This window comes from Tasmannia lanceolata, unplaced genomic scaffold (genome assembly GCF_043159265.1).
Source record: "Tasmannia lanceolata isolate RefF3 unplaced genomic scaffold, GAP_Taslan_0.1 ptg000006l, whole genome shotgun sequence".
Taxonomy (NCBI): Eukaryota; Viridiplantae; Streptophyta; class Magnoliopsida; order Canellales; family Winteraceae; genus Tasmannia; species Tasmannia lanceolata.
Window position 1 is genome coordinate 37,641,922 of NW_027518683.1, and position 20,415 is coordinate 37,662,336.

Genomic DNA, 20,415 nt, shown 5'->3' on the forward strand with positions numbered 1-20,415 from the left:
GTTATTCGACTCAAAGTGAGAGGTCAAAATATAGTAGCAAATGCATTGAGCAGAAGGACACTTTTGCTTCACACAAAGGGAGTCACTGTTATCGGTTTCAAGCTTTTGAAGGAATTATATGAAAACGATTGAGATTTTGGTCAGATTTGGGAAGCTTGCTAGCATGAACCAAGTGGTGATTTTTTCATACAAGAGGGCTACTTATTTAAGGGCAGTAGACTTTGTGTGCCAGATTGTTCGCTAAGACAAGCTATTATTGCAAAACAACATGGGGGTGGCCTTGAAGGACATTTTGGTCGTGATAAAACCATGGCTAGGATTGAAGATAAATTCTATTGGCCAAAATTTCGATGGGATGGCATACGGTACGTTCAAAGATGCAGGACGTGTCACACATCAAAGGGTCATTCTCAAAACACGGGTCTTTACACGCCTTTACCCGAACCCGATGCTCCATGGGAGGATGTTTCTATGGATTTTGTGTTGGGACTTCCGAGGACCAAGCATGGTAATGATTCTATTCAGGTAGTTGTTGCTCATTTTTCTAAAATGGCTCACTATGTTGCTTGCAGCAAAACTATGGACGCTAGTCATGTGACCGAACTATATTTTCATGAGATTGTGAGGTTACATGGTATTCCCAAGACCATAACTTCCGATCGGGATTCAAAATTTATTGGTCACTTTTGGCGTACACTTTGGCGAAAGATGGGTACTAAGTTGCAATTCAGTAGTTCTCATCATCCAGAAACGAACGAACAAACTGAGGTCGTGAATCGATCGTTGGGAAACTTGTTGAGATCGTTAGTGGGCGAAAATAAGAGAACTTGGAGTGATGTTTTGGTTCAAGCTGAGTTCTCCTAGAACAAATCAAAGAATCACCTACAACAAATCAAAGAATCGATCAATTGGTATGAGTCCATTTGAAGTGGTGTACTGTCAGAATCCAAATAGCCCATTGGATTTGGTTCCTTTACCCTTGTCAGATCGTTTTAGTGGGGATGCAAATGATATGGCGGAATATATCAAAAAATTGCACGAGCGGGTTCAAAAGAAGCTTAAGGAGAGTAATAAAAAATACAAAGAAGCGGTTGATAAGCAAAGAAGGCATGTGGAATTTAAAGAAGGAGATCTTGCCTATGTTAGATTTTGATTTTCAAAATCTTATTTTTTGGTCAAAAGAAACTGTTTGGAAAATATTTTCTAAGTGTGTTTTGGAAAAGGAAAAACTTTTCTTTGGAAAGATTTGCTTTTTTCAAGAGAAAGAGGAGTGCAAAAGTAGTGTGAAAAAGATAGTCCCGTATCGACTCATAAGAAAAGAAAAATTGGGCTTATAAAGCTTTACTCTTTTCTCTTCTTTATTATGGTGCACAACCGGTCTTAGCCATGGGTTGAACCGCGGGACGGTGCAACGCACCGTTCGCACACGCGCACGTGCGCGCGGCGTGGGCAATGGGCTATAGGGCGAATATGGCGCTTTTTTAGGCGCACTTTGCATTTTGCACGCCGCATCGTAGCGAGGAGTGATTGGAGCCTTTCATTTTTCCCGATTTGATCCGGACCCCAAATGGTTCGATCAGGTTGGGCCTGAGTTCGGGCCCAACGGTTGGCCCAGCAGGCCTAGCGACTCCAATGGATAGTGCATGAGCGGGTGTGATCTGAACCGTCGGATCGTGGTGTAACAGCTAGTGGATGATATTTTTCTGTTGGAGATCTTCATGGCGCAATCAATGAAGCAAATGACGCAAGATTTTGTCAAGTTGGAACGATTCAACAAGGGGAACTTCAAAAGATGGCAGAAGAAAGTACATTTCATTCTCACCACTCTCAAAGTGGTATATGTACTGACTTCACCCAAACCGGCAGAAGTTGGAAACGAGACGCTTGCCCAAGCCGGTAGAAGGAGGAAGTGGGAACAAGACGATTATCTGTGCAAATGACACATCCTCAATGCTATGACGGATGGACTGTTTGACATTTATCATAGCATGGGTTCAGCGGGACAACTTTGGACGGCTTTGGAGACGAAATTCCTATCGGAAAATGTCGGCGCGAAAAAGTTTGTAGTAAGTCATTTTTTTAAATTTCAAGATGACTGATGATAAGTTGGTAGTGGATCAAGTCCATGAGATCCAACAATCATTAGTCAAGTTCACCAACAAGGAGTGAACCTTGATGACACTGTTATTATACCCTCTATCATTGACAAACTACCACCATCTTGGAAAGACTTAAGAAAAAGTCTTAAACATAAAAAAGAGGAAATGACACTCGAAGATTTGATTCAAACCCTCCAAGTTGAGGAAGAATCAAGGCTTCGAGACAATAAAGATGATATAGCAAATCAGTCCTCTAAAGTCCATATGGTGGAAGTTGCCAATGTATTTTGGTTAGATCAAATGAGATCAAAACAAAATGAAATACCAAACCAAAATCAAGAATGAAAGTGCAAGAAAAAAGAAAGAACGCACCATATATAGTGGTTCGGGCAAAGCCCTACTCCACTCTTCTTAAGATCGTCCTTAAGGTTTTCCACTATGCGAGACCTCCACGATGCCCGGCTCCGAGGCGATTACACTTCCAAGGGATATTAAATGAGGATGCCCTTTCACCTTTACACCGACTCTCCTTCGCCGAGTTCTAAGCGATACTCCCTAGGGTATTAAGATAGGATGCCCTACCCACCTTTACAAGAAAAGAAGATGAAGATTTGCTTGGCTTCTCTTGAAAGCTTGATGCACAATGTTGTCGCTTTGATTTGCTCTTCAATAGTGGTTGCAAGTGAAAGCTCTAAATCCAAACTCAATTGATTTGCAAGTGCAAGGCAAGTTTGGGGAGAAAACAAATTCTTAAGCTCAAATGGGTTGCAAGTTTGTTTGAATGCTTAAGTGGGTTTTTCCAAATATTCAAGAGAGAAAAATAATCCTCTTGAATGTGTATATATAGCCTCTTGACAAAATATGACCGTTTGGGATTAAGAAAATCAAAAAATAATTTTTAATTCAAAAGCCAACGGCTATTTTTTGAGCTGTCGCAACGTTCTCGGAGTTCCGAGACAAATTCTCGGAGTTCCGAGAGAATGGCCAGAAGAAGGAAAAATTCTACTGGACCATTTCTCGGAGTTCCAAGAATATTTCTCAGAGTTCCGAGAAAATGACCAGAGTATTAAAAATACTACTGGACCATTTCTCGGAGTTCCAAGCTCGGAGCTCCGAGAAAAATCTCGGAGTTTCGAGAAGCCTAAAATAAGCAGATTTTTAAGCTTTTATTGCTTATTTGATTTTGGACTTTTGGAACTCAATTCCTAAGATAATTTGGAATGTTATGAGGGTCCCAACATGTTGGTCCACCACATAACCATTCACTAAACCATTTAAGTTCTTAAGTGTTTTTGAAAACTATTTTAAAGAAACCTTGCCTTGACTTATAAATCTAAAGAGAAAAGATGTACATGGAATCTAGGTAACCTTCAAACTTCTCTTTAGCCTTGGTCTTCAATTGCTCTTCCATTTTGTGTATGCTTGCTTGAGAGATAATGTGAGCTTCACTTAGCTCCTTTTGACTCTTGTGTGGTACATCTTCAAGCATACCATGTGGAGTGTTGGTTTCTTCAATGATCAACCTATCTTAACACAACACTTCAAGGCAAATTGATTAGTATTCAAGAACATAATCAATTATGTTTAGAATCATCAAAACAAGATAGGAGAGTAGACCCTTGGGCTTACAATCTCCCCCTTTTTTATGATGACAAACAAAATTGATTATGAGGTGTGTGTGGAGTGACATAATAGGCAAGTGAATGCAGGAACTCCCCCTCAATATATGCACACTGATAAATGATGAAAAGTAAAAGCATATAGTGCATATAGGCAATTGAATAGATAATCAATTTCAAACTTCTGCCCCTTTTGTCATCGACAAAAAAGGGCGAACTAAAATGTATAGCAATTAAGAGTGAATGAAGATTGAGTTAGGTACTCCCCCTAAATCAATGCTTATGGTATAAAATATGTATCCAAGTAATGCACATATACCTGTTCATGATCGAGATGTTGACATATTGTCAAATTGTTAGGTATTTTAATTAAGGTTAAGGTACCTCTCCATTTTAGAGAACTAAGAAGGCTAAGAGTACCAATTGAGTGATTTTTAAGATTAATGTTTGACATCTCATTCATGCAGATACTACCAAACAAGGATGATATGTATATACTTTATAGATAAGCTGTTGAAAGGCACAAAGTATTTATTTGGCAATTTCTTTGACTTGATCCGCACTCCAAATGTTTAAGGCACTTCGGATATAACATATTCTATCATCACTAAGGGGTTTTGTAAAGATATCAGCCAATTGTTCCTCAGTGTTGATATATTTTAAGCAAATATCCCCTTTTTGTGAGTGATCTCTAATGAAGTGGTGCCTAATCTCAATATGTTTCGTTCTAGAGTGTTGTATGGGGTTCTTTGTCAAGCTTATAGCACTAGTATTGTCACATTGGATGAGAATAGTTTCCATTTTAATTCCATAGTCCATCAATGTGCTTTTCATCCATAGGACTTGTGCACAGCAAGCTCCAGCTGCCATATATTCTGCTTCTGTCGTGGACAGAGCTACTGAATTTTGTTTCTTGCTAAACCAATAAACAAGTGATTTTCCCAAGAATTGACAAGTCCCACTAGTGCTTTTCCTATCCACTCTACATCCAGCGAAATCTGCATCTGAATATCCAATGAGAGTGAAGGCAGTAGATCTTTCATATCATAGTCCCAGACTTTAGGTTCCTCTTAAGTACTTGAAGATTTTCTTGACTGCCGATAGGTGAGACTCCTTTGGATCCGATTGAAATTGAGCACAGAGACAGACAATAAACACAATGTCTGGTCTGCTGACTGTCAAATAGAGTAAGCTACCTATCATACCCCTATACATCTTTTGGTCCACAGATTTGCTAAATTCATCATTTTCTAGCTTAGCAGTTGTACTCATGGGAATTCTTGATGTCTTACTACTATCCATGCCGTCCTTTTTTAATAACTCATTTTGTATATTTTTCTTGATTTATAAATATCCTATTTTGGTATTGTTTAATTTGGAGTCCTAAGAAGTAGGTTAACTCACCCATCATGCTCATTTCAAATTCATTTTTCATTAGAGTTGCAAATTCATCACACATTTTTTGATTTGTTGAGCCACAGATGGTGTCATCCACATAAATCTGGACAAGGAGGATATCTTGATTTTCTCTTTTGATAAATAATGTTTTATCCACCTTTCCCATCTCAAAACCTTTTTCCAATAGGAATATGCAAAGCCTCTCATACCAAGCTCTAGGAGCTTGCTTTAAGCCATATAAAGCTTTATCAAGCCTGAAGACATGATTTGGATGTTTGTAGTCTTCAAAACCTGAAGGTTGCTCAACATACACTTCCTCTTGGATATAGCCATTTAGGAAGGCACTTTTGACATCCATTTGATATAGTTTAAATCATTTATGAGATGCACATGCCAAGAGTATCCTAATAGCTTCCATACGGGCAACAGGAGCAAATGTCTCATCATAGTCTATTCCTTCCTCCTGATTGTACCCTTGGGCAACAAGCCTAGCTTTATTTCTAGTGATAATTCCATTTTCATCCAATTTGTTTCTATACACCCATCTCGTGCCAATGACTGGATGATCACTAGGTCTAGGCACTAGCCTCCACACCTTGTTCCTTTCGAATTGACTTAACTCTTCTTGCATAGCCATCAACCAATATTCATCCTTTTCTGCTCCTTGATGGACTTAGGTTCTAATTCGGATAGGAACGCCAAGTTGTTACTCACACTTCGATAGTATGATCTAGTTCTTACCGGCGATGTGGCATCACCTAAGATTTAGGATTCAAGATGATCTACCAATATTCTCCTATCCCTAGGCAATGAGTCATCATCTACATTCTCAACTTCCTCACTAGGTAATGTATTACTTGTAGATGCATGGGGAGGAGCATTTGTCTTAGGTAAGAGATGTTCAATAGGTTCATCCTCATCATGTGGCATTTCTTGAGGTGTTGGCTCTCTCTCATCAAATGTCACATGCATGGATTCTTCTACAACTAGGGTTCTTCTATGAAATACTCTATATGCCTTGCTATGTGTAGAATACCCTAAGAATATGCCATCATCCGACTTCTTATCAAATTTGTGTAAGTTATCTTTAATGTTCAAGATGTAGCATTTACAACCAAACACTCTAAAGTAGCTTATATTTGGTTTCAAGTTTTTCCAAAACTCATAAGGTGTTTTTTTAATAATTGGCCTCATATATACCCTATTTATGATATAGCAAGCGGTGCTAACCGCCTCCGCCCAAAAATATCTAGGGAGATCATTTTCATGCAACATAGTTCTAGCCATTTCTTGGAGGGTTCGGTTCTTTCTTTCTACAACCTCATTTTGTTGAGGTGTCCTAGGTGCAGAAAAATTGTGTTTGATGCGATGTTCATTACAGTAAGTGTCAAATTGTACATTTTCAAATTCCGTTCCATGATCACTTCTAATGTAAGATATGGAAATACCTTTCTCATTTTGCACTTGATTACACAACTTAAGAAAATTTTCATAGGTTTCGTCTTTATGTGCTAAAAATATGACCCATGTATATCGTGAGTAGTCATCCACAATGACAAACACGTACCTCTTTCCACCTAGGCTACTTGTCTTCATTGGTCCAAAAAGATCCATATGAAGTAGTTGCAAGGGGTAGGTGGTTGAGATTATATTTTTAGGGGCAAATGAGCTCTTAAATTGTTTGTCTAATTGAAAAGTTCTACAAATGTGATCTTTGGTGTATTTGAACTTAGGCAATCCTCTAACAATGTCTTTTGAGGAGAGGGTCGAAATGAGATCCATTCCGGCATGACCCAACCTCCTATGCCACAACTAAGAATCTTCACTAATGGCATTAAGACAAGTCACATTTTGAAGTCTAAGATCATCTAGTCCAACAGTGTAAATGTTAGTCTCTAGAACCTATGAATTTCACTTTTCCATCTATCTTATTTTTAACAATGCATTTTGTCAAGGTTGAAGACTACTTCAAAACCATTGTCACACAATTGACTAATGCTAATAAGATTATGGGATAAGCCATCAACATAAAGTACATCATGTATGGGAGAGGTAGAGTTACCTATGGTGCCTTCTCCTTTGACTTTTCCATTCTTATCATCTCCAAAGGTAACATCTCCACCATCCTTGAGTGATAGGGATGCAAATTGAGTGAGATCTCCAGTCATGTGTCTAGAGCATCCACTATCAAGGTACCATGTGTTCTTCTTGTTATGGCTTTTAAGGCATACATACATATGAATAGGCAAGTGAGATCCTTTAAGTACCCAAATCTTTCTAATCTTACCAAGTTCATTTATTTTCACTTTAGAGTTCAATTTGATTTTATCTTGTTTAGCATACATGCAAGCAATCTTATAGTGTCCTTCTAGACCACAATAAAAACAAGTTTTAGTACCACTAGAAGAAGCCTTTACAAATCTATTTTTATAGTTTGATATTGTAGTATTCCATTTATGTCCAAGTCCACTTTTATCATGTGACATTCTTTGAATATTAACAAGCCTATCCAATTTTAATGAACTATGTTCAAATTTTTCAAAAAGTTTCTTTAGTTCATCGTATTCATAATACAGTTTATTATTTTCATGCTTTAGCTTGTTGTTTTCAATAGATAGTTCTTGTCGATTTTCATTTAAGATTTTGATGGTAGCATTTAAATCATAAATTTCAACTTTATATTTTTCATTTTCATCATCTAAAAATTGATGGTCTTTCTTTAACCAACCAAATTCTTTTGTTATGTTAGAAAGAGAATTTTCAAGTGATGTATTTTTATCAAATTCAATTTCAAGTTCATCATGTGCATTTTGTAAGGAATCAAGAACTTCTTTTAAAACAATAACATCATTTAAGGTACTTACCTCTTGATTGTCATTTGTTGAGGCCATGAAGCAAACATTTGTTGCTATCAAGCAATCTTCTCCATCATTTGGTTCGCCTTCACTTTCATTTTCCTCATCCCATGTGGCGGTCATTCCTTTCTTGCCTTCTCTTCTCTTGAAACGATTGTTTGAGGTAGGCTCATTGTTGAGTGGACAATCCGGGCGAATGTGTCCAAGTTTCTTGCATTCATAGCATCGGGGTTGAGGTGATCCGTCACCGAGCTCTTCTTTCTTCTTGAATTGAGGATTGGTCCTTTTATTTCTCATGCCTCCCATATTCCTTTGCAAGAACTTGATCCTTCTCGTTAAGAGGGCTACTTCATCTTCCATGTCTTCCTTTGCCTCTTCGTTATCACCTACATCACAAGCAAAAGCAACACCTTTTCCTTTTTCAATTTTATTTTCAATTTCGGGTGCTTTTGTTTTGAAAATCATCCCATGGGTTATCAATGACCCTATTAGTTCATCTAGGTTCAATGTATTCATGTCCTTGGCTTCGGTGATTGCGGAGGTTTTGGATTCCCATGATAAAGGTAGGGATCTAAGGATTTTGGTCACTAGATCTCTATTTGAAAATTGTTTTCCAAGTCCCCTTAGTCCATTTACTAGGTTAGTGAATCTAGTGTACATGTCGGCAATAGTTTCATCGGGTGTCATTTGAAAGAGTTCATATTGCCTAAATATATGATTCATTTTAGATTTCTTAACTTGGTTTGTTCCCTCATGTGTAACTTCTAGGGTGTCCCAAATTTCCTTTGCCGAATTCAAATTTGAAACTCTATTGAATTCTCCGGGTGACAAGGCACAAATTAGGGAATTCATGGCTTTGGCATTGTAGTTGGAGGCTTATTGGAGGCTTCGGTCCAATCATTTAGATTTCTAGTGGGTAATGTATATCCATTGTGAATGGCTCTCCACATTTGGTAATCTTGAGTTAAGAAGATTTTCATTTTGGTTTTCCAAAATCCATAGTTGGTTCCATCAACATAGGGTGGCCTAGTGTTTGAGTAACCTTCATGGTGTTGAGGATAGTTTGCCAGTTTTTAGAATCTTTTCTCTAGACCGGTTAGGGTTTTTAAGTAAAGTAGAGACGAGGCTCTGATACCAATTGAAATAAACAAGAGGGGGGGTGAATTGATTTTAACACTAAATTATGCTTTTTGAATTATAAAAGTATTGAACCTAATTTGATTTTTCTTCTCTTGATAGGATTTTGGTTAGATCAAATGAGATCAAAACAAAATGAAATACCAAACCAAAATCAAGAATGAAAGTGCAAGAAAAAAGAAAGAGCACACCGATATATAGTGGTTCGGGCAAAGCCCTACTCCACTCTTCTTAAAATCGTCCTTAAGGTTTTCCACTATGCGAGACCTCCGCGATGCCCGGTTCCGAGGCGATTACACTTCCAAGGGATATTAAATGAGGATGCCCTTTCACCTTTACACCGACTCTCCTTCTTCGCCGAGTTCTAAGCGATACTCCCTAGGGTATTAAGATAGGATGCCTTAGCCACCTTTACAAGAAAAGAAGATGAAGATTTGCTTGGCTTCTCTTGAAAGCTTGATGCACAATGTTGTCCATTTGATTTGCTCTTCAATAGTGGTTGCAAGTGAAAGCTCTAAATCCAAACTCAATTGATTTGCAAGTGCAAGGCAAGTTTGGGGAGAAAATAAATTCTTAAGCTCAAATGGGTTGCAAGTTTGTTTGAATGCTTAAGTGGGTTTTTCCAAATATTCAAGAGAGGAAAATAATCATCTTGAATTTGTATATATAGCCTCTTGACAAAATATGACCGTTTGGGATTAAGAAAATCAAAAAACAATTTTTAATTCAAAAGCCAACGGCTATTTTTTGAGCTGTCGCGACGTTCTCGGAGTTCCGAGAGAACGGTCAGAAGAAGGAAAAATTCTACTGGACCATTTCTCGGAGTTCCGAGAATATTTCTCGGAGTTCAAAGAAAATGACCAGAGTATGAAAACTACTACTGGACCATTTCTCGGAGTTCCGAGAAGCCTAAAATATGCAAATTTTTAAGTTTTTATTGCTTATTTGATTTTGGGCTTTTGGAACTCAATTCCTAAGATAATTTGGAATGTTATGAGGGTCCCAACATGTTGGTCCACCACATAACCATTCACTAAACCATTTAAGTTCTTAAGTGTTTTTGAAAACTATTTTAAAGAAACCTTGCCTTGACTTATAAATCTAAAGAGAAAAGATGTACATGGAATCTAGGTAACCTTCAAACTTCTCTTTAGCGTTAGTGTTCAATTGCTCTTCCATTTTGTGTATGCTTGCTTGAGAGATAATGTGAGCTTCACTTAGCTCATTTTGACTCTTGTGTGGTACATCTTCAAGCATGACCATGTGGAGTGTTGGTTTCTTCAATGATCAACCTATCTTAACACAACACTTCAAGGCAAATTGATTAGTATTCAAGAACATAATCAATTATGTTTAGAATCATCAAAACAAGATAGGAGAGTAAACCCTTGGGCTTACACATATTCCTTGGATATGCAAATCATAGTAAAGCCTATAGGTTCTTAGTTATAAAACCTAATGACTTTTTAGAAATGAATACCATTATTGAGTCTAAGGATGCCACCTTCTGTGAAAACAGGTTCTCATCCATTCCTAGGTTAATGGATTCAAACTCACCTATAGAGTCTTCATTAGAGCCTCAAGAGGAAACAAATGAGGTACCTAATGAAATCAGGAGAAGTAAAAGAGATAGAAAAGAAAAATCATATGGTCCTGATTTTGTAGTCTTTCTTGTAGAAGGATCAAGAGATAAGGTCTCTACTTCTACTATATAGATCTAAAAGTAGAACCTGATCCAAAGACCTATGAAGAAGCTATTAAATTTCAAGATGCTGCCTTTTGGAAAGAGGCCATCAATGATGAAATGGATTCAATCATGGGTAATAAAACCTGAAAATTAGTTGACTTACCACCTGGGTATAAACCCATAGGTTGTAAGTGGATCTTCAAAAAGAAGATGAAAGTAGATGGTACTATAGAAAAGTTTCAGGCAAGATTGGTTGCCAAAGGCTTTACACAAAAAGCCGGAATAGATTACTTTGATACATATGCCCCAGTTGCTAGGATCTCCACCATTAGAGTCCTAATTGGTCTTGCATCCATATATAAGTTTCACATTCACCAAATGGATGTTAAAACAACATTCTTGAATGTTGAACTTGATGAAGAAGTATATATGGATCAACCTGAAGGTTTTGTTATACCTGGTCAAGAGCATAAAGTATGTAAGTTAGTTAGGTCTTTATATGGGCTTAAACAAGCCCCTAAACAGTCGCATGAGAGATTTGACAAGGTTCTAGTGTCAAATGGTTTTAAGATACATGAATTTGACAAATGTGTATATAGTAAGTATAAAGGTGAAAAAGGTGTCATCATATGTTTATATGTAGATGACATGTTAATCTTTGGTAGTGATATGGATAGTATCACAAGGACCAAAGAGTTTCTGTCATTGAATTTTGATATGAAAGACATGGGTGTTGCAGATGTGATTCTAGGTATTAGAATAATAAAAAAAGATAGTAACCTTATTCTTACCCAATCACATTATATTGAAAAAGTACTTAGGAAATTTGATCACTTTGATTGCACACCAGTTTCTACACCTTTTGATTCAAGTTTAAGATTATATCCTAATACTGGAAGGTCTATATCTCAATTAAAGTATGCTAGTGTCATAGGAAGTTTAATGTATGCTATGACATGTACTAGACCTGACATAGCATTCGCAGTTGGAAAGCTAAGTAGATTTACTAGCAATCCTAGTAATGTTCATTGGAATGCTATAAATAGGATATTATAGTATCTTAAAGGCACTATAGACTATGGATTGTCATATAGTGGGTATCCTGTAGTGTTAGAAGGATTTACAGATGTCAGTTGGTTAACTGAGCGTGTTGATCATTCATCAACGAGTGGGTGGATATTCACTCTTGGTGGGGGAGCTATCTCCTTAGCTTCGAAGAAGCAGACATGCATAACTACTTCCACCATGGAAGCTGAGTTTATTGCATTGGCCTCATATTGTAAAGAGGCGGAGTGGCTGAGGAATTTGCTAATAGAAATTCCTATTTGGCCTAAACCTATGCCATAGATATATGTGCATTATGATAGTCAGCCCACACTATCAATGGCATATAACCATGTGTACAATGGTAAGTCCAGGCATATTTGACTTATGCATAGTGTTATTAGGCAGTTACTTACTGATGGAGTAGTAACTATAGATTATGTGAGATCAAGCCGGAACTTGGCTGATCCATTAACAAAAGGTCTTGCAAGAGATATGGTGTTAAAGACATCAATGGGAATGGGTCTAAAGCCAATAACCAATGATCACCACATCAAGTCTTGAGTTCAATGAGCCCAAGTACATCATATGGAGTGATTGCAAGTACTGTACATTATATAAATGCCACCCCAAGGAAAGTGCTTGGTACCTGTAATGTGTAACGGAGGAGGTTGAGCATTTGGGCTCTTAATAGGCTTATAACCATTTTGTTAGGGTGCTATAGTTACAGGGGCACTCGTAAGCCTACCTATGTGAGTATGGAAGTGGTGCCGCTTCCTATGCGACTTGGCTAGTCTCTAGAGCACTTATGAAACCGAGATATAGACACATGGCCAATACACGTGTCGACTTATAAGAATCACCTGAGGAGAAGAATTTCTTATGCGTGTAACGTATCCGGTTGGCCGTATAGAATAACTAGTTCAAAGACACGTCTACTATGCAATTCTGATCAACTTTGATGTGTTCTCACTAAGTGAGGGTTCAAATCGTAAGATACCTTCATTTATGCGTAAGAATTCCAAGTATGATGAGACATTATTTTATTTTGAAAATTGTGGGGGATTGTTAGATTTTGATTTTCAAAATCTTATTTTTTGGTCAAAAGAAACTGTTTGAAAAATGTTTTCTAAGTGTGTTTTGGAAAAACTTTTCTTTGGAAAGATTTGTTTTTTGCAAGAGAAAGAGAAGTGCAAAAGTAATGTGAAAAAAATAGTCCCGTACCGACTCATAAGAAAAGAAAATTGGGCTTATAAAGCTTTACTCTTTTCTCTTCTTTATTATGGTGCACAACGGGTCTTAGCCATGGGTTGAACCGCGGGACGGTGCAACGCACCGTTCGCACACGCACACGCGGCGTGGGCAATGGGCTATAGGGCGCATGGTGGCGCTTTTTTAGGCACACTTTGCACTTCGCACGCCGCATCGTAGCGATTGGAGCCTTTCATTTTTCCCGATTTGATCCGGACCCCAAATGGTTCGGTCAGGTTGGGCCTGAGTTCAGGCCCAACGGTTGGCCCAGCAGGCCTAGGGGCTCCAATGGATAATGCGTGAGCGGATGCGATCCGAACCGTCGGATCGTGGTGTAACACCTAGTAGATGATGACCATTGGATTGTGTCTTTTCTACACAACGGTCAAGTTCCTAAAGGGTGCAATCTGCACCGTGGATGGGAGATCTAGCGGTTACGGAGTTGGAAGGGTTCTTACATAAACCAACGGTCACTCCAGGATTGATCTGAACCGTAGAGTCGCGATTAGACGCGATCTAACGGTCAGAATTCAAACCCGCTGAAAGGATGCTCAGAAAGGGTGTTTTCCAACGGGAAAAGCCACCACAAGCTCTCTAAAAACAGTAGAAATTATCCATTTTAAAAGAATTCGGATTTCTACTTTGGTATACCCAAAATTGTTATTTCTAGCACAATTCTCTCTCTCTCTAATCCCTTACAAAGTTTCTGTTTTACTGTTTTAGAAGTTTTATTCAAGTGTTCTGTTTTCTGCAGAAACAGACACTTGTGTCTTAAATATTTGCAAAATTCAAAAGTGATTCAAGGCTTGATTCCATTCAGTACAGAACGTCGTCAAGCAATCGGTTTGGAACCGGGCCTCATTGTATCTTGGAGGTGAGTTCGTGGTCCCCTTTGCACACTACTGGTGGGGGCGAATATCGTCTTAAGGAGAGCGTTTACGCGCCTTGAAGCATCTTCCTATCTTCTTATCTTCTTCTCAACCACTTCACGGATTTTCTCCAACAGTTTGAATCAATATATGAAAGAGAGGTTTCCAAGAGGTAAGCATGGAAAGTTGCAAGACCAAGCCGATTGACCGTTTCATGTGCTAAAGTGTATTGGTGAGAATGCTTATATGATTGATCTACTTGGCGACATGGGAGTTTCCACAACTTTCAATGTGGCAGATTTAGAAAGCGTATCATGGAGATAAAAGGTGATGATCATTCAGCCTTGAGGACGAGTCCTTTCCAACTAGGGGCGACTGATGAAGATGCATCTTGGGTTGAGAGTTTTACTCCTAAACTCCAGCCAAAGAGAAGTATTAGAAAACCAAAATATCTTAAGGATTTTATTTAGTAATCTTTATCCCAAAAATAACTAAAGGAGTTTTACCTTGATATTAGTTAGTACTTAAAACATTTTAGGAAATCCGTTGTTTACTTTTTTATGGGACATTATCTGAAAGTGGCGATAGGTATAGGAGTTCTGTATTAGTCCATCTTTGAACTTTGTATATATTGGCCTACTGAGAATAATGAACGGATGTTATTTTTGCGACTTTGTTTAATTTCTTCTTTCTTTGTTACAGTTTCACTGACAGACCCATATATTCAAGTTGTGAGTATTGGAGTTTGACCTTCCATTAAAAATCTTCTTCTCTCGTCTAATTACTCTCTCATTAAACATAATTTTGAGTCCAATAATAAGTTTGGAGGTCACAATCGGTTGGCACAATCGCAAACGAACAGGGCCCTCGAGTCCAATAATAGGTTTCGGGCTGACAATTGGTTGCACTTAATGAGGTGGATCGAATCGAGGGCCCTTTTCTGGATCTTTATGCAAAGGGCACCCTTGCATCTATCATTTCCCGAAAGGGAGGAGAGACCACCTTTTTAAGTAAAATACACAACGACTATTTATATAAACGAGGCGAGAAAGATACAGAATCCCCAATTTTTTGTAATATTCACGACCACTCTTTAATTAAACTGAAAGGATTCATAGAACCCCTCTTTTTGGTAATTTCCACCCACTCTTTATTTACACTGTCCTACGACCTGCTTCTATTTGAGCGGGGATTGTAACGGATGAGACTTAGAGAGAGAGAGAGAGAGAGAGTGTGGAGCCAAATAAAGAAGTGTTATATATCAAGCAAATGAGGAAATATATCCATCAAGCGATTTGCTAGGGACCATAGCAGAAAGGTATTTCACAGCTGCTGTTGCATGAGGGAGCGGCCAGCTCACTTTTAAGCAGATTTTGTCTGATTAATTTAATTCATTTGAGGTGGCTGCTGTCTCGTGCAATAGCTGGCTGCAAAATGCCTTTCTGCGATGGTCCCTAGCAAATCTAGAAGAATGATAGAGCCAAGGGCGGCCTTACATAATTGACAAATTATAGAGTGGACGGCCGTGCACCCAAAAAAACAGTAGAATGATAGAGCCAAGGGCGGCCTTACATAATTGACAAATTATAGAGTGGACGGCCGTGCACGCACGTGCACCCAAAAAAACAGTAGGCCCACATTGCTTAGGTGATTTAATAATTTCATTTGTTGGGACCTAGGATGTGCCAAGAAAATCTTCTTGATAGGATGATCCTATCCCATCCCATGTGATGGAACACAGCCTAAATAGGTTGTTCCCAAAAATCATTTCCAAAACCATTTCCATAGGATGATCCTAGCCCTCCGATCTATACAGGTTTCCATAATATGCAGTTCCTTTGTTGATTGGAGGGTTGGGATCATTCAATAGAAATGATTTTGGGCACAACCCATTTACGTTGTGGCCCATCACATTGACGGTTTGAATCATCCTATAGTGTGGTCCTTTTGAAAAATAAGGGACTATAACGGGTCAAACAATATAAAAACTCGGAAAAAAAAATAGAATGGATGGAATCAAACCGTAATCCTTCCTCCACTGTTTCAAATAAGGAAATACAGTCAAGGCATAGTTGTGCACCACCGCCCCATCCTTGCGACTCATCTTTTCCGTTGATTGAATCCTCTTCATCTCTGAAATATTTCCATAGAGGAAAGTGGGCTGAGGCCCTTTAATCCCTTGCCTTCTTAGCTGTTCCCTCTTTCTCTCGGGCTTCAGCCATAAGAAATTGTAAAAGAAGACTGCCAGGCTACAAACGCACAACAAGAACAAGGATGCGAACATGTTTTTCACAAGGATTTCCATCGCTTTTTTCTCCCTTCTCTTCTAGTAATTGTGCATTCATATATCTTGGGTCTGCAGTTTGTGAACAGGTGTCGGACATGACCCACCAGTTGCCCATACACTGAGACACGTGGCAGCATTAGTATGGATATCTGATACAAGCCTAGTAAAGAGAGTAAAGATGGTGGAAAGATCTGAGAGCTTTTTATAAGTGATATGTCCACCCCTTTCTTTAACTTGAGACACCCAGCTCCAGTGTATCTATGATTGTAGATGGGCTGACGTACTTCACTTGAGAAAAATTCAACGTGCCTGATTGTCACGTACACTGAAGCTGGGTGTCCCAAGTAACGAAAAATAGCTCATTTATCATTTCTTTTTCAAGGGTAAAGATCTTAGGCCTTGTTTGGAATCCTGGGAAAAAAAAAATAGTGGAAATTTTTTCTGAAGAACATTTTTCTTAACCTTGTTTGGATTGCAAGAAAAATATTTCTGATGGAAACTTTTACCTTAGGATAATATTTTTTCCTTTCTATAATTTAGAGGGAAATGATATGACGTAGTTAATTTAGAGGGATATTAATATAAATTGCAAAATAGTGCCCTCACAGCATGAGTCTATGGCGTTCGATACCACTTGATTCGGAATAGAAACTAGGAACCAAGTCGTACCTGAATATAAGGTCCCCACATAGATCCAACGATCCGATGAGAATCTGAAAAGAAGAGTCGCCATCCAGGATTACGCTTGGAATTCATAATGTACTCTATGCAACGGATAACCAGAAAAGAAAGGGTTCGTGCCTAGTTACGAGTGGGGAAGATGTTAGGCACCCCACTCGCCTGAGAAAACTCGGTCTCTTATGCTATTTTTATTATTTTTGAAGAATTTTGGGCGAAAATCATGTAATGGAAACCTACATCCCCGAAAAGAACAACCTATCTAAAGCATGCATGGCCAGGGGATGGGCAATCACATTCACAAAAGAAAGGGAAAAAAACATTCATGACCTAAGGAGGGTTGATATCAGTATCACCTGGCATTGGAATGAACACTAAAATCCGCCGTCTCCCTCTCTCAATATATATACAGGCAATATACATACAGAATATCCTCACATCGCTCATGGGGAGGCGGAGAAGACTAGAACCAATCCAATATTAGATAACCCTGATACCTGTCTCCACTTATCCTAACTCATCACATCTAAGTAAGCGGTAAACAATCACATGCATACTACAACTAAGCAGATAAACAGATATCCAGAGATAAGATGAGCAGATAATCAAGAAATAAAGTAAGCAGATAATCAAGATAAGATAAGCAAGTAAATGCTACAACTAAGTATGTGAATAAGTAGGTAATCAAAGCAATAAAGTAACATATAATACTATGTCTAAGAATGTGATCAAAACAATAATGAACTAAACAATGCTATAGCTAAGCATGTGATCAAAGCAATAAAAAAACGTAACGTGACAGCTAAGCATGTGATCAAAGTAATTGAAATCCAAGTGTGACAACCTAAGAGGGGGTGAATTGGTCAATTGAAAATTTTAGGCTTAATTAGGTGGAAGATTAAAAGTTAATTCACTAATTAAGCACTAGTTAGTCTAACCCTTATTTAAATAGGCATATTAATCAAGGCTAGGGTTTATACATTCCAATCATGCACATTTACTAACCCTTGTTCAAATTAAACATATAAATACAAGTTAGGATTAGAGTGTACCAATCACCACACGTGCAAAGGAGGGAGAAGAGCAAGCATCCACAAGGTACAAGATTTATAGTGGTTCGACCTATCACAAGACCAACTCCACTCTTCCAAGTTTACCTCCTTGGGATCTCCACTAAAATATGATGAAGTCGTACACCCGACTCCTCCAACTCCAAAGGGAACAAACACTTTCAGCACGAAGCCTTGACGAGGGGACACACCCTCGTACCTGATTCACCTTTGTTAACGGGCCAAATCAGAGACCCTCACACATCTTCACTTTTCTTAACGGACCGAAGAGAAGACCTTCACAATGTCTTCACAATTCTTAACGGGCCGAAGAGAAGACCCTCAATGAAGAACAAGTAAAAAATAAAAACTCTCATGCCTCTTGATAGGCGGATTATAAAGTTGTAAGCTCACAATCACTCCAAGAAAATAGGCAAATGAAAGCCGTATGGAGTGCCTCTTGATAGAATATAGAAATACAAGCTCAAAGAGGTTTTAGCTTTTGATTTGAAAAGTTGAAGCTCAAGGAAATGGGATTTGATCTTTCTCAAATGTTCAAAAGCTTGTTTAGAAATGTTTTAATGATGTATATATAGTGTATTTGAAAATATGACCGTTTAAGAGTAAACGTGTAAAAAATGGTGTTGAAAAAGTCAACATGCGCAAGCCCCAATGGCTAGTTTGCCCGACCGTCGTGGTCACCCGCCCCTATCAGGCTCCCTTTTTTATTTTTAAATTTCTTACCGTAGCGGTCGACCGGCCCATGGCGGTCGTCCGGCGAGGTCAACCTGTTTGCTCAAAAATTCGGCTCAAAAACCAATCTCGGTCAACCGACCCACGGCGGTCACCCGCCCAAACCCATGACGGATTGTTCTGTTTCAATGGAACTATTTTCACGGTCGTCCGAATCATCCCGGTCGACCGGCCCGATAAATTTTCGCAAGTGCTGGATTTCCAGCTACCTTGCCGCGGTTGCCCGGGATACCCCGGTCAACCGACCCTGTGTAAAATTCCATTTATACTTTAAAGTTCAGGGGCTTTTGGGCTACGGTCTTTGGACTTAAGTTCTTGATTTTCAAACACATTTTTGGGTGTTTTGATGATTTCCAAATATTTAAAAATTTATGTATAAAAATCATTTGAAAACCTATTGAAAGTGCATTTAACATAAAATCAAGATGACTCTAAATACATTCTAAAAATGAATATCATTGAGTCTTCTTGGAATGTATCAGCTCCCTTGCACTTTCTTGGACTTCTTTGGCTTGAGTGAACATCTTGAACTTGATTCGGCTCTTGTGACTTCTCATCCAATCTTCAAAACATGTTGAATGGTACATGAGGTGTCACCATGACATGTTCAACTCCAAGCTCCTTCTTGACACTTGCTAGGAACTTGTGGAATCTTCATGTTGAGCTTCTTGACTTGATCATCTTCAAATGGTGATGTCTTTATGTAAGCCCAAGGGTTCCCATGGGTTCAATCATTCACCTTACCTTCTTATTTTGATGCTAGCAAACACAAATTGATTATCATTGTTAGACTAATGTGTTGCTTTGAGATGTTGTGCTCTACACAGGAATTTGATATGTTATATCGTCATTACACAACTCAACTCAACACATAGCTTGTGGACCAAGAAAGCAAGGAACAAGGAGCTTGCACCTACATTGAAGTCATCACCATTTGGAGATGATCAAGTCAAGAAGCTCAACATGAAGATCCTACAAGTTCCCAACAAGTGTTAAGAAGAAGCTTGGAGTTGAACAAGTCATTGGTGACACCTCATGCACCTTCCAACATACATTGAAGATTGGATGAGTCACAAGAGTCAAACAAAGTTCAAGATGTTCACTCTCAAGATGAAAAAGTCCGAGGAAGTGCAAATGAGCCAAGACATTCCAAGAAAACTCAATGGTATATACTATTAGAATGTATTTGGAGTCCTCATGATTTTATGTTTAAAATGCACTCTCAAAAGGTTTTCAAAATGATTTTCATACTTAACATTTTACATCTTTGAAAGCTATCAACACACACCTAAAAATGTGTTTGAAAATCGTAGACTTAAGCCCAAAGACCATAGCCCCAAAGCCCCTGGCTTTTAAAGTTAAAAATAGAATTTTACTCAGGGCCGATCGACCGGGCGACCGCGGGATGCTAACTGGAAGTCCAAGGCATCTCGAAATTTATCGGGCCGGTCGACCAGGGTAAGTCGGGCGACCGCGGATACGTTTCTGTTTCAGACAGAAACAATCCAGTATGGTTTGGGAGGTCGACCGCCATGGGTCCGGTCGACCGCGATAGTGTTTTGAGCCGAATTTTTATTCAAACAGATTGCCCTCGCCGGGCGACCGCCATAAGGCCGGTCGACCGCGCCGGTATGAAATTTGAAATTCAAAATAAGAGCAAGAGAAGGGCAGGAGACCGCCGTGCCTCGA

General features: G+C 38.7%; 1 protein-coding gene across 2 annotated transcripts in view; it reads right to left on the reverse strand.

Moving 5' to 3' along the window:
• Positions 1–16,293, reverse strand: part of LOC143880271 (cytochrome P450 714C2-like) — a 34,723-nt gene extending 18,430 nt beyond the window's left edge. The window contains exon 1 of one of the 2 annotated variants that reach the window (XM_077383112.1): positions 15,982–16,293. In XM_077383112.1, the coding sequence (XP_077239227.1) occupies positions 15,982–16,264 (283 nt within the window). In that variant the 5' untranslated portion in view covers positions 16,265–16,293. Of the gene's footprint in view, positions 1–3,467; positions 3,602–15,981 lie in introns of those variants that run through there. The other variant, XM_077383113.1, reaches the window with a different exon arrangement.
• Positions 16,294–20,415: the final 4,122 nt, after the last annotated feature.